General features: G+C 43.0%; 9 protein-coding genes across 9 annotated transcripts; 3 read left to right on the forward strand and 6 right to left on the reverse strand.

Annotated features, from left to right (window-relative positions):
* Positions 1–355: 355 nt before the first annotated feature.
* On the reverse strand, positions 356–748 carry PAS_chr2-1_0482 (40S ribosomal protein S22; the record flags this gene model as incomplete). The annotated part of the gene is made up of 1 exon (XM_002491347.1): positions 356–748. The coding sequence occupies one exon, from the start codon at positions 746–748 to the stop codon at positions 356–358; it is 393 nt and encodes a 130-aa protein (XP_002491392.1).
* A 259-nt stretch (positions 749–1,007) lies between these two features.
* PAS_chr2-1_0483 (60S ribosomal protein L39) lies at positions 1,008–1,163 on the forward strand (the record flags this gene model as incomplete). Its single annotated transcript, XM_002491348.1, has 1 exon — positions 1,008–1,163. One exon carries the CDS (start codon positions 1,008–1,010, stop codon positions 1,161–1,163), a length of 156 nt encoding a protein of 51 aa, XP_002491393.1.
* Positions 1,164–1,323: 160 nt separating this feature from the next.
* Positions 1,324–1,911, reverse strand: PAS_chr2-1_0484 (uncharacterized protein; the record flags this gene model as incomplete). The annotated part of the gene is made up of 2 exons (XM_002491349.1): positions 1,324–1,824; positions 1,882–1,911. The coding sequence occupies 2 exons, from the start codon at positions 1,909–1,911 to the stop codon at positions 1,324–1,326; spliced, it is 531 nt and encodes a 176-aa protein (XP_002491394.1).
* Positions 1,912–2,147: 236 nt separating this feature from the next.
* PAS_chr2-1_0485 (Hypothetical protein) lies at positions 2,148–3,290 on the reverse strand (the record flags this gene model as incomplete). The annotated part of the gene is made up of 1 exon (XM_002491350.1): positions 2,148–3,290. The coding sequence occupies one exon, from the start codon at positions 3,288–3,290 to the stop codon at positions 2,148–2,150; it is 1,143 nt and encodes a 380-aa protein (XP_002491395.1).
* Positions 3,291–3,445: 155 nt separating this feature from the next.
* PAS_chr2-1_0486 (ubiquitin-60S ribosomal protein L40 fusion protein) lies at positions 3,446–3,832 on the reverse strand (the record flags this gene model as incomplete). The annotated part of the gene is made up of 1 exon (XM_002491351.1): positions 3,446–3,832. The coding sequence occupies one exon, from the start codon at positions 3,830–3,832 to the stop codon at positions 3,446–3,448; it is 387 nt and encodes a 128-aa protein (XP_002491396.1).
* A 353-nt stretch (positions 3,833–4,185) lies between these two features.
* PAS_chr2-1_0487 (Leucyl aminopeptidase (leukotriene A4 hydrolase) with epoxide hydrolase activity) lies at positions 4,186–6,171 on the reverse strand (the record flags this gene model as incomplete). The annotated part of the gene is made up of 1 exon (XM_002491352.1): positions 4,186–6,171. One exon carries the CDS (start codon positions 6,169–6,171, stop codon positions 4,186–4,188), a length of 1,986 nt encoding a protein of 661 aa, XP_002491397.1.
* A 799-nt stretch (positions 6,172–6,970) lies between these two features.
* Positions 6,971–8,725, reverse strand: PAS_chr2-1_0488 (Hypothetical protein; the record flags this gene model as incomplete). The annotated part of the gene is made up of 1 exon (XM_002491353.1): positions 6,971–8,725. The coding sequence occupies one exon, from the start codon at positions 8,723–8,725 to the stop codon at positions 6,971–6,973; it is 1,755 nt and encodes a 584-aa protein (XP_002491398.1).
* A 710-nt stretch (positions 8,726–9,435) lies between these two features.
* PAS_chr2-1_0489 (Myo-inositol transporter with strong similarity to the major myo-inositol transporter Itr1p) lies at positions 9,436–11,082 on the forward strand (the record flags this gene model as incomplete). Its single annotated transcript, XM_002491354.1, has 1 exon — positions 9,436–11,082. One exon carries the CDS (start codon positions 9,436–9,438, stop codon positions 11,080–11,082), a length of 1,647 nt encoding a protein of 548 aa, XP_002491399.1.
* Positions 11,083–11,309: 227 nt separating this feature from the next.
* PAS_chr2-1_0851 (uncharacterized protein) lies at positions 11,310–12,866 on the forward strand (the record flags this gene model as incomplete). Its single annotated transcript, XM_002491355.1, has 1 exon — positions 11,310–12,866. The coding sequence occupies one exon, from the start codon at positions 11,310–11,312 to the stop codon at positions 12,864–12,866; it is 1,557 nt and encodes a 518-aa protein (XP_002491400.1).
* Between the last annotated feature and the right edge of the window lie 13 nt (positions 12,867–12,879).

Raw genomic sequence — 12,879 nt, forward strand, 5'->3', positions numbered from 1 at the left:
TGAAGAGGTAAAACTTTTTTCGACTGAAAAAGAGAGGGAGGAGAAGGTTTGGTCGCGAGACGGAGGTGTAATTGGGACTCCTCCCAATTATGTCGGGGAAAGGAGCCTTGGGCGGAGGTTGAGAGTTGCCTCATTAGGAACGCAGTCACAATTAGGATCCCGTTCGCGAGAAAAGCCAAAATGCCTACAGGGGGGAGAGGTAGAAGGGAGAGGTTCAAAGGGGACAAGGTGTTGGAGGATTGAACCCCAATGGGACTCCCTGGGCGGAGTGCTGGTACTATCAATATACCGAAAGAGCCTGTAACTACAATCCATTAATGATGAATAATCAGTATATTAGTATAAGTACACACATCTAGTAGACGAAACCCAAGATCTTACCAGAAACGTGCTTCTTTCTGGCCTCCTCGTGGTCCATAATACCGGCGGAGGTGGTCAAGATAACGAAACCAAATTGTCTAGCTGGCAACAGGTTGTCAGTCCATCTCTCAATGTCACCAATCTTGACGTTGAATCTTGGGGAGATAACACCACACTTGTTCAATCTACCGTTCAGCTGGATAACAATCTTTCCGGATCTGTGGTCATCAATGAATTCAAACTCTCCAATGTAGCCGTGATTTTGCATGACGGTCAAAAACTTGACGATAACCTTGGAAGCAGGTCTGATGAGTACCTGACGTTTACCGGTCTTCTCGGCGTTGTTGATAGCGTTCAGAGCGTCGGCAAGAACAGAGGTTCTGGTCATATTCGATAGGTGTGATGGTAAGAGTAGCTGTGTATTTTTTTTCAGACTGTTTTTGGCAGACGAGCTGAAAAAACTCTCTACACCAGAAGAAGTTAGCAGGGGTTAGCCGTAACATATGTCACATGACTCCTTTTGCTGGCACCTACCGTACTTTTTTTTCAGTGTTCCCACTGCGATTGTCGCGCACACTACCTCTTTTCCTCTACTCTTACACTTGTGAGAAAAAAACTTCTTTTTCAACTTACCAGACCACATAAAGATGCCTTCTTTAAAGACATTCAAGACTAAGCAGAAGCTGGGTAAGGCTCAGAAACAAAACCGTCCTTTGCCTCAATGGGTTAGACTGAGAACCAACAACAAGAACCGTTACAACGCCAAGAGAAGACACTGGAAGAGAACCAAGTTGGGTATCTAAGTTAGCCAGCTTCTATTCAATCAATATTCAAGTTTTCAGATGTTGTTATGTAATGTGTATGTCCTAATGTGACCTCATCATCCCCATCATTACTTTTTTGTGGAAGACAATTGCTTCTATTTTGTTGTATTTATAGTACACAGTTTTCTATGGGAGTTGGCTAGACTGCTTCTTCAAACACGGTTTCGATAGGCTTTTCCATGAGAGAAGCGTGTGAGAGAACGGTTACCGAAGAGGCTCCGATCAACCATAGCAATGTAGAGATAGGACTGGCTAGAAATCCTAGAGGCACAGCAACAATGAACAGTCCGGTGTACAACTGAGATGTGTTCAGTCTTGTGAATCCTAGCTCCAATTCTTGACCTTGTAAAGCAGCAATACCGTAGACACCAGCGATGGTAAACACAATAACAAATAGGAGAAGCAGGTTTGTCAGCAGAGAGTATGTGCTCAAGAGGGCCACTATAGCGATGTAATTAGCTTGAAAATATCCCAGATTATATGCAACTCGTTGCTGGACCTCTCCAAAGTTTGCTGGCTTGGAGACCCTTCTAAAGTCGAAAAACTCTTGTGGCGGTTTCATGTTGGCAAATTTGTTGGAGATGTTTTGGGCCTCCTGCCTGACTCTGTCAACTGACATGTTCTCTGAGAGTTGAGAAAACTACATGGTTAGTGAACGGCTCGCAGAATATGAAAAAGGAGGGGGAAGACGACTTACTTGAAAATTTGCAAATTGGGACATTGACATGTTGGGCTATTATGTGTAAGTCTTGACCTTGTGCTGTCAATCTATGTTTACAGTCGAAGGTTACAAAATAAATAATGGGTAAAATCATGTAGGCGTGGCAATTAGAGGATCGCGAAGTACTCTGCCTCGGCCTCCTAGCTTGGCTGAGGTGGGCAGTACGTGGGCGGGAGGTAGTCCGACAGTCGTCTGGTACGGGCTTATAGATCTTTATGTTACATTGTAATCCCTTCGTATTCTTATTCCAGTTCAATCCACGTCAATGACCCTCCGGCATTATACTGGAGACCATTGATTGTGTACCCCAGCTCGCTTCCAAACCCGAACTGGTTTTGTATAACCCTTTCTTCTTCGTGTTGGGCATCACGATACTCCTTCTCTTCAACTGTGGTCTCCACAAACAGACCGGAGGCATTCTGGACATCCAATGGGACAGCCAATCCTTTATATCTTTCTTCTGGATGCAGCATGAAAAATTTCACCGAATCTCCGGTATTGATCTCACAACCAGCGCTGATAGCCAACATTTTACCTTTCTCTCCCCACCCTCCTCCTCCTGCTACAACCTCATAGAGTCGGGGTTCAGATTGGACGGATGAATTGCTTAATTCGATGAATATTTTGGTATCTTTGGACCCCAGGTTCATTATTCTCTTGCAATTCTCCAAATATCCAGCAGCAGATTGCCCGTTGATTCGTTTTATCAAGTTATGGTTATGTTCAGTAACGGCCAGATCCTCATCAAAACTCAATTGTTCTAGCTTGTTCCACGATCTAAAGCCCGTTGGCCTTATTTGCTTCGGTAGAGTCAGTGTCAATTCTGCCAAGTTGTGGTTGGCATTGATTAGCTGATCTGCGCCATGGCTTCTGGTATAGAACATAAAACACAAGTCTCTGAAGTAAAACGCACTGTTGGCGAGACTCGTAGTGATAGTTGAAATGCCATTGTCACTATTGTGAAGGTTAACCTGTAATCTGGTTTGCATCTTCTTCCAGGGCCTGTTGGCCCTTACTGGTATAACACCGTTACTTTCCTCGCCGGTGTTGTCTTCTAAATTGTCATCACGTTCTTCCAATCGAACTGAATCATTGACAGTGATGTACTCATCCAGCCACATTTGTGAAACACCATCTCGATGGGTACCCCCGGAGGGTATGCTGTCTGTGGATGCTGCAATTATCTGAAGTTGTTCATACTCGGAACTGATGCTTCCCAACTCAGTCAGCAAATTGTCTATATGCTGTGGAGTGGCGATGACAAAAAGTGATCTGGGTTCGAATTCTGGTCGCTTCAACAGTTTACTCGCCGGATTATACGTTGTCTGAAGGTAACGACTGTACCACCTTACAGAACTCCCCACTCGTCTGGCAAGAAAACTCATAAGGATGAAATTTCGATGAAGGAGAAAAGACAAATCTCGTACAAAATAACCACGCCCAGCAAACAACACAGCTCATCTACAATTTACAAACGTGTTCAAATAACCATCATGATTACTGTATTATAAGATACACCAAACCAGTAAACTAAAATCGTCTATTTAAGCTTCTTCTTTGGTCTCAGTTGGTTGGAGTGACCACACTTTCTCTTACGACAGTTGGTGGCTCTTGGTGGCAATCTGGCGTAGCACTTACGGCAAACAGACTTATCACAGTTGTACTTAGAAGCTAAAACCTTCAAGGATGGCTCAATGATACCACCTCTCAATCTCAGAACCAGGTGCAAAGTAGACTCCTTCTGGATGTTGTAGTCAGACAGAGTTCTACCGTCTTCCAGTTGCTTACCAGCAAAAATCAAACGTTGTTGGTCAGGAGGAATTCCTTCCTTGTCTTGAATCTTGGACTTGACATTGTCGATGGTGTCGGAGGACTCGACTTCCAAGGTAATAGTCTTACCGGTTAAGGTCTTGACGAAAATCTGCATTTTTGTCTTTTAATGTTAGTCTTCAACTGGACTGATGTGAGCGGATGGGTGATTTCCCTTGTTGTTCGGCGTTGACTTACCTATGAATTGAACTGGTTACCTATGTAATCAGAAGCTGGTTAAAAAATTTGAGCAAATGCCAGAGGGCGAGGATTGGTGGGTGTTGGGGTGTAAAATGGTTTATGCACGTGGTGCCACCTGGGGCTATGCCCTACCAAAGAAAGGTGTTGGATGTTACGTGTGATTTAACGGTGCTCGCGTACAACTTGACGTTCTGTTGTAGGGCGTATTGTCTATTGTGATGTTTTTGGCATACTTAACGTACTTACGTATACCCCACATACCTTTTTTCTCTACAAGTGTAAGTCCTTGCGGATCATTGATCGACAGATCGGATGGTAGATTGGCTCAAACTTCAAGAATGTGTCCTTGGCCAGTTGAGGGTCCACATCGTTGAGCATTCGATAAGATGGTCGAACAAATTTCATTCGTCCGATTGTTCCCAGCCAATCGGCCAGACGCTGGTAGTACTGCTTGCTTCTCCCTGTTAATTGTAGTCTGTACCAGCGGAAAATGACTTCTGCATTCTTGGAGTCGTCATAAACGCTATAGCTCTCTCTCATAAACGTCAAAGCTTGTTCCCCTTCTTTGGAATTCCACAGGAAACCTTCCACTCCTTGATAAGATACTAAAGTATCAAGGAAGACGTTAGTTTGGTTACCCGTGAAATTAGAAATATCATCTGAGCTGAAAGTTTTCTTCAAAAGATCTTTGCTATCCTTCTTGGTGACATCAACCCATTTGGCAGCTAAATCATAGCATTCATCAACTAGCGAGGTATCAAACTTTGGCTTTGGTGGTAATCCAAACTTGTACAACCAAGTTTCCCAGTCAACTTTGTCTAAAATTTCATGTTTATCTGAGAAAAACTCATAAAGGGTATCCAAGAACTGATACGAGTCAAGTGATTTGTACTTGTATTTGCTGAAGTAATATGGAATGAAGGGGTCGAATACTGAAGTCCCCCCTAACACTTGCTCAAGATGGAACAACAAGTTAAACCCTTTTTCGTAGGGAACTGTTGAAAATGCATCATCTGGATCAGAACCGTCTTTCAGATCTTGTATCAATGTGGAGTATCGTTGAGCAGTCTGACCCATGGACTTGATTGAGTATTCTAGATCAGACCATCCAATAATAGCACTAAAATGCCTGCTTGGTTCTCCGTGCAAAACACCAACGATACGTCTCTCCAAGTAAACAGTCCATCCCTCGTTCAACCAGAAATGGTCCCATGAGCAGTTTGTTACTAAGTTTCCAGACCAAGAGTGTGCCAGTTCATGAGCAATAACATCAATATTCTGTTTATCACCAGTGATACAAGTAGGATTGATGTGAGAGATTTCGCAATTCTCCATACCACCAAAGGGCATGGATTTGATTAACACCAAAAGATCATACTTAGCCCACTCGTACTTAAAGACTAAGCCTTCAGCTGTTTGAATAAAGTCTTCGATATCATCTTTGAGCTCCTTCTGGCAAGCATCTATTGCAATAGGCTCAGCGTAGACTTTGGAACGGGGGCCAACATCAGCTCCAACCAAGTTTCCTGATGCAATTGATACAAGGTACACAGGAATTGGAATGGGTTGCTTGGCGTAATAAACATCTCCCTCTTGCTTGTAAGTCTTTCCAGACAGTAGAGTGTATAGAGGAGATTTGACCCTGAATGTAAAAGGTGACTTTATTGACGGGGTGTCAAAACAAGGGAACAACGAACGAATGTGAATTGGCTCTCCTTGAGAATACAAGTATGGGTGATCACCGCCATCAGTTTGCTCTGGGTCGCACCATTGTAAAGCCGTGCATTTGTCAGTGGTCTCAAATTTGGAGGTCAGCAGCAGTTGCTGAGCCTTCTTGACTGCTTGTTTAATTACCAGGGGGGATCCCAAAGGTTCCTTCCTGGGCTCAATTTCAAATTCAACCTCTTTGTTGTCGATAGTTACCTGCTTCACGTTTAAAAAAGAAGTATCCAGGATTATGCTCTCAGCGTCATCCTTAACGTGTAGCTGATACTTGACCTCACCAGTAACGGTGCTCTTTTCAAAGTTGACATCCAAGTACAAGTCAGTTGCCTTGACCTCAAAATGACGATAATTGGAGTTTGTAGAGGCATCCACCTCAGGAAACACCTTGGGCAAACGAGAACCAATGATATCCCTCAATTTGGGTGAAATATGGCTTAATGAGGACATGAAGAGCCTTTGATTACAATTGCCTGGTGCGGAGATAAATGTTCTTCTGGACAATCTGTACGTGAGAACGAAGAAAGAACGCATCGACTGTATCCTTCTAGTACTCCAGGGAATAGGCGGAGAGTGTCAGAACCAAAGTGGTGGTTGGATCTTGGAGTAGGAGTGAGGATTAATTTGTGCGCTTCTCTCACAGCTCAGATGTGTGGATACTTGATCAGTGGAGAAATGGGAAACGTGTAACAAAGATGGCACCAGTTGGTAGATAAGAGTAGTCGCCATTCTTGCTCATCTATGGTTTTTTGTTTTGATTTTCGAAGGACAGACAGTGTACTTAATACGAAATTGATTAATTTTTCAGACCAAGTCTTAACAGTAGTCATGGTCGGTGAAATGATTTCGTTGCAGTGGCAGAATTTATCACTTACTTCTCTTAAGAATCTTCTTGGTAGACAAAGGGGGTCAATTTAAGGCGAAAGACTTGGATCATGGAACTGTAGGTGAAGAACTTAGACTACGCCGCAAAGTATGCGGCCGTTAGTCTGCGCTGCATCTCGTACCGTGGCAGCTGTCAAACCTGGATCAAGAACCCCCACGCATAACGTATTTATAAGTATATATATATTCATAAGAAAACAGTTTATTATTAGGTGGGGTGGGCATAATCACCATATACGAATAATCATTGATTTGTCTACGGCATCCAACTAGAATCCTCTCAACAGGAAGAAGGAGATTGATCAACTTTTAACCTACATATGGAAACTGAAATATAAAGTGGGAGTATCCCATTAAGCCCACAGCATGTTCAATGGGAAAACCCTCACAACCCCAGAGCTCTACGGATATTCATTATCTGAGAATCTAAGTGTACGTCTCACGTTCTCTAGTGTTCACACAAAGAGAACAGCGATGTGTAAACATTGGATCCACCATACTCATCTTCCTCCTCAGGAGTTCTCTCTTCCATCAACTTTTCCCTGACTTTCTTTGCTTCGTCCAAACTTAAGGTATATTGAACTTTATTGGCGATCAAGTCCAAAATCTCCGTTGGAAGTTTGCTAGAAGTCTCCTTGCCCAAGAAAGAAGTGATCTTATCTCCCAACAGATTCTCTTGTTGGGGTGGCACCTTGTCAGTTGCAAAAGTATGCCTATTATTTGGATCCACCAAAAAGAAACAAAGAATCTTCCTATGTCCCGACTTCGTTTTGTCAACCAGTTCAAATGGTTCAACATGATGTTGGTAAACGTTTGGGAATATCAAAAGTCTGTTTTCAATACAATCAACAGATCCCAAAAATCTCGTCAACCTGTCCTCATCATGAAGTCCAAAAATTTTCCTAACCGTGACATCGTCGCTCTGCTCGTATTTTGGTTCAATAGTGGCATTACGGAAACTAAGCTTGGACTCTCCAATGTTTTCGGAGTCATAATAGTACAATACCGTCGCAACAATATCTTCATTGACGGTACCCTCAACGTGCCACGAGCCACCAGGATATGTGGGTTTTTCTGGAGTTAAATGTATGTTAGCTAACTTGGTAATTACTTTTAGATCACCGAAATCTGCCAGATCCACCTTCTTTTCGAAAACAGGTGTTTTGAACTCAAGAGGGAATCTGGATTTGTCTACGTGATCCTCCCTTTGCTCAAAAATTCGTTCATACTCCTCCCAGTCATAGTCACTAGTTGCTTCTAGCGCTTGCAATTTGTTGTTGAAGTCTTGATCATACACCAAAGAGTATTGCATGTAATCAAATCTGGGGTACTCGACTCTCAGTCTTTCCAAGTTACTCAAGTGAGTCAATAGCAAGTTCAAACCAGGGATAGCTTTGGCAAATACCGAGGAAATCAAAGGGTATAGACTGCCGTACTTCACTGGATCAAGATTGTTGATGTACGATTGAATGTTCACATCGTACTCACCATTCTTCTTTGAAACGTGAAAGATGGATGGGAGCCACTGATAGTTTTCCGATAAAAAGTCTTTCCCGTAGTAGTGAGTGTATTTAGGAATTGTCTTGGGAACTATCACCTTGGAGACTTCATAGCCCTTTTCAGTCACCACCAGCGTCTTTCCGTACTGCAAAGGATACAATGAGGGATGAACCAAGTCCAGCACTTGGTTATTACTTCCAGGATGCCAATCCTTGGAATCCTCTGGCACATCCTCTAGTTTTTCATACACCAGCTTCTTCAAAGATTTTCTGAAATCGTCGTCAAGGGCGCTGTCTGAAAACAGCACATTTTCGTTGGGACCTGCAGTGAACCCTGTCTCTTCTGCGTACTTTTCATACCATGCTAGTTCTTCAAAGACAAACTTCCAGATGGTTTCAGCGGGATGAAGTGGCAAAATGTCTGGTTCTAATTTCAATTGACCTTCCATCTCGGCAATCCACTTCTTCTTGATCTCCTCGTTCTTGTATTTGGTAGTCCAGTCAGGTTTCGATCTGATCGTATAGCTCAATTTCTGCACTATCAGATCGTCTACAACACGCGGAAAACAGACGTTTGCTTCTGCTGAGAAGCCGTCAAAGAATGGATGTGGGAAGTGCTCAATTGTAGTTTTGAATGCCATGGTGGGGGCTGGTTGCTGGGTTATGAAGGGAGTTTTCGATAGGAGCCTCTTCAGAAGAACCATGACCTGTGCAAATGTGGTGATAGGGTGTAAGTGCGAGAATGTTGATTAAATAAACGTGCGGCTAGGTATGATAACGGGTCAACGATCTGTCAGACCTTTCAAGTGCCAAAGAGGATTTTATTCGGTGGATTACGATTTACAGGTCTTCCGTAGCTGTATTATACGTGGTGGATTTTATAGGAGTGGGCGTTTTCTGAGAGAAGAGTTTAAGCGTGTTTGAGTGGATAGGCCCCGTTCAGCCGTGCGCTGTACTGTCAGCCGAACAAAGTTCTGAAGTCAGTTTTGTTTTCTCTTTCCACTCAATATTCTGGCAACCCATAAATTTTCGTCAATTTAGCACTCGTCAATCTTTTGAACAGCGTTTCATGACTTTATCTGATACCCGATAATGTCCCACAAAGTCATGAGCTGTACCCCTTGTGGGTCTCAACAGTTGCCATGGCATCCCTGAAAATTAGTAAACACAGTTTATTAACCTCCCCCACCAACCCTTACACCCCCCAGTCACCAGTCACCAGTCACGCGAATACCACCTCCCTTCTCGGAACATGTCCTAGGAGGTTGCCTTATTGGGCAACCATAGAAATTTCTCCGTCGTTCGCTGGCCCTCTCTCGGCAGAATTTCCGACCAAATACCAATTCCGGAAAAATTACTTATACCTCAAGTTTCCCATATTTGTTTTCTTACTAGTTTACTAAAAACTACCAGCATGAGCAAAGAAAGCGGAAAGGTTCTACAAGTCAACTATTCGGACTCGGAAACCTCCAACGGAGAAGACCAGTACGTCCACAAGATAAAACCTGTAGAGGATGAGGACGACACGTCGATGATGATGTCTTTCGACAATCACAAGCCCACTATTACTATCATTATCTTAACCGTGATGGCATCGTTTTCTGGATTCATGTTTGGTTTTGACACAGGTTACATCTCGTCAGCCCTGGTGTCCATTGGTACGGATTTGGACAATAAGGTTCTTACTTATGGAGAGAAGGAACTGATCACCTCTGCAACCTCGTTGGGAGCTTTGTTGTCAGCCATATCTGCTGGTTTGTTGGCCGATATTATCGGAAGAAAACCCGTCATCATGGGATCAAATTTGCTGTTTGTCGTTGGTTCTGTCATTCAATGTGCTGCCAATACCGTTTGGACCATGATTGGTGGTCGTTTTGTGATGGGTTTTGGTGTGGGTATCGGTTCGTTGATTGCTCCATTATACATCGGTGAAATGGCTCCTTCTCGTTTCAGAGGCCGTTTGGTTATTATTAACGTCATCGCCATTACCGGAGGTCAGTTGGTTGCTTATGCTATTGGAGCTGGACTTACTCATGTTCACAATGGCTGGAGAATTCTGGTTGGACTGTCTATCATTCCACCTGTTATTCAACTGTTCGTTTTCTTCTTCCTTCCTGAAACACCAAGATTCCTCATTATGACCAACAAGTTAGAGAAAGCCGCCAAAGTCATCGGCAAAACTCATAACGAATCTGATGAAGAGTTGATCCAAACCAAAATATTAGAAATTCAAAGCGCAAACGCCATCATCCCAGGATCAAACCCATTCCAGAAGACCTGGAATGCCATCAAGGAAATTCACAGGGTTCCTTCCAACTTCAGAGCTTTGGTTATTGGATGTGGTTTGCAAGGTATTCAACAATTCACAGGCTTCAATTCTTTAATGTACTTTTCAGCTACTGTTTTCGAAACAATTGGATTCAAAAATTCTACCGCTGTTTCCCTGATTGTCGCAGGTACAAACTTCATTTTTACATCAATCGCATTTTTTGTCATTGACAGAGTCGGAAGAAGAAGAATCCTTCTGATAGGTGTTACAGGAATGATTCTTTCTTTGGTTATGTGTGCTGTCGCATTTCATTTCCTGGACATCCACTTCAGTGGCCACAACGCCATTGTCGAGACTAATGGTATCAGTGGTACTGGTGTAGCTATCATCGTCGGTATGATCCTATACGTTGCAAGTTACGCTCTTGGTATTGGAAACGTTCCTTGGCAACAATCTGAATTGTTCCCTCAATCTGTCAGAGGTGTTGGTTCTGCTTACTGTACCGCTGTTAACTGGTCTGGATCTCTGGTAATTGCTTCCACTTTCCTAACCATGCTGGAGAATATTACACCAACTGGAACGTTTTCTTTCTTTGCCGGATTGTCTTTCGTTTCCTTAATCTTTGTGTTCTTTTGCTACCCTGAGTTGTCTGGTCTGAAATTGGAAGAGACCCAAGAGATACTGACTGGTGGATTCAACATCAAGGCATCTTTGAAGTTGGCCAAGCAAAGGAGAAATAAGCAATTAGAGGACCCCGACAAGATTGTGCATAAGGTGGTAGATCAAGTTTAACGGGCGTCTCTTGGTCGAACGCCTGCCAAAGCTGTGTGACTACTGCCATTTTTTATCATCTATGCTGGCATATTTAATATATAGATTGGGAAGTATAATTATGCATAATATTCATTCAATAATTTCAAAATTATAAAATTAGAAGTGACATCTCACGCCCTTTTAGTCTTCTCCGCATTACTATCGAAAGACAGGAATCTCCCATAATCTCAAGATCTTCCCACATAATGGATGAAGAATCAACAGTACCGTTCTTGGAGGACACCACAAGCTCCCAGCTACCAGAAGAAGTCAATGTTAAGAAGCGAAGCTTTGAGTACTTGGAGAACTTTCCGTCTCCATTGATACTTCTCCTGACAAGTACTGCATCTATAAGCGGATTCATGTTCGGTTATGACACCGGGTACGTTTCCGCTGCATTGGTGTCGATCGGTAAAGATCTTGGAGGCTCCCTGCTGACGCTACGTGATAAAGAGGTCATTACATCAGCCACATCACTGGGAGCTTTGTTGGGAGCTCTCACTGGAGGATTATTGGCTGACCTGTGGGGTCGTAAAAGGGTTATTTTGCTGTCGAATCTGCTTTTCATAGTAGGAGGAGGTACTCAGGTGTTTTCACAGGTTGTCGATTCGATGATCTGGGGTAGATTCATCATGGGAATTGGGGTTGGAGTGGGGTCTTTAGTGGCCCCATTATTCATCAGTGAATTGGCTCCTCCTCAGTTTAGAGGGCGACTGGTGGTGATCAATTGTCTGGCCATCACTGGCGGACAGCTAGTAGCGTATCTGATGGGTGCTTTACTAAGAAACTGGAGAATACTGATTGCAATCGGGTGTATCCCCGCTCTAATTCAGACACTGTTTTTCATCTACTTGCCTGATACACCAAGGTTTTACCTTATGAAAGGGTACCATGATAAAGCATTTCAAGTTTTGAGAAGGATAAATCCTGGCATATCAGATACAGCTATTGAAGACAAGATATTGCAAATAAATCAACAGAATAAACAGTCTACTCTTGGTTTGTCCCCATGGAGGAGCATTTGGGTCAACTACATCAGAATTCACCGCAAGGCAAGCAATCTTAGAGCTCTGATCATTGCATGCTCCTTGCAGGCCATCCAACAGTTAACAGGCTTAAATGCGTTAATGTATTTTGCAAGTACAATATTTCAAATGGTAGGCTTTAAAAATTCTAATCTAGTATCAATGGTGATTGCTGGAACTAACTTCATTTTCACAGTGATAGCGCTTTTCGTCATTGATAGAGTTGGAAGAAGAAGAATCCTTCTATGGACATTGCCCATAATGTCACTGTCGCTGTTCTTATGTTCTGTCTGCTTTCACTATATCTCAGTAGCTTTTGATCCAGATGGACAACCAATTATAGCTCCAGGAACTGAAAATGTATGGGGTCACTTCCTCATATTGGCGTTCATATCTGTTGTAGCATCTTACGCATTAGGGATCGGTAACATTCCATGGCAACAATCGGAACTATTTTCTCAAGATGTCAGAGGCACAGGTATTTCAATATCTACGGCGACGAATTGGACATCCTGCTTAATAGTAAGCTCGTCATTTCTGACTGCAATGAAGCTGGTTACTCCGTCTGGAACATTCCTAATATTTTCCATCATTGGTGTACTATCTGTTGTTTTGATCGCCTTTATCTATCCCGAGCTATCAGGTTTGGAACTCGAGGAGACCCAAGAAATTCTACAAGATGGGTTCAACGTTAAAAAATCTGTTCAACTATCATTACAAAGACAACGAACGCAATAACTACCTACTTGCA

The sequence above is a fragment of the Komagataella phaffii genome, chromosome 2 (assembly GCF_000027005.1).
Source record: "Komagataella phaffii GS115 chromosome 2, complete sequence".
Lineage (NCBI taxonomy): Eukaryota > Fungi > Ascomycota > Pichiomycetes > Pichiales > Pichiaceae > Komagataella > Komagataella phaffii.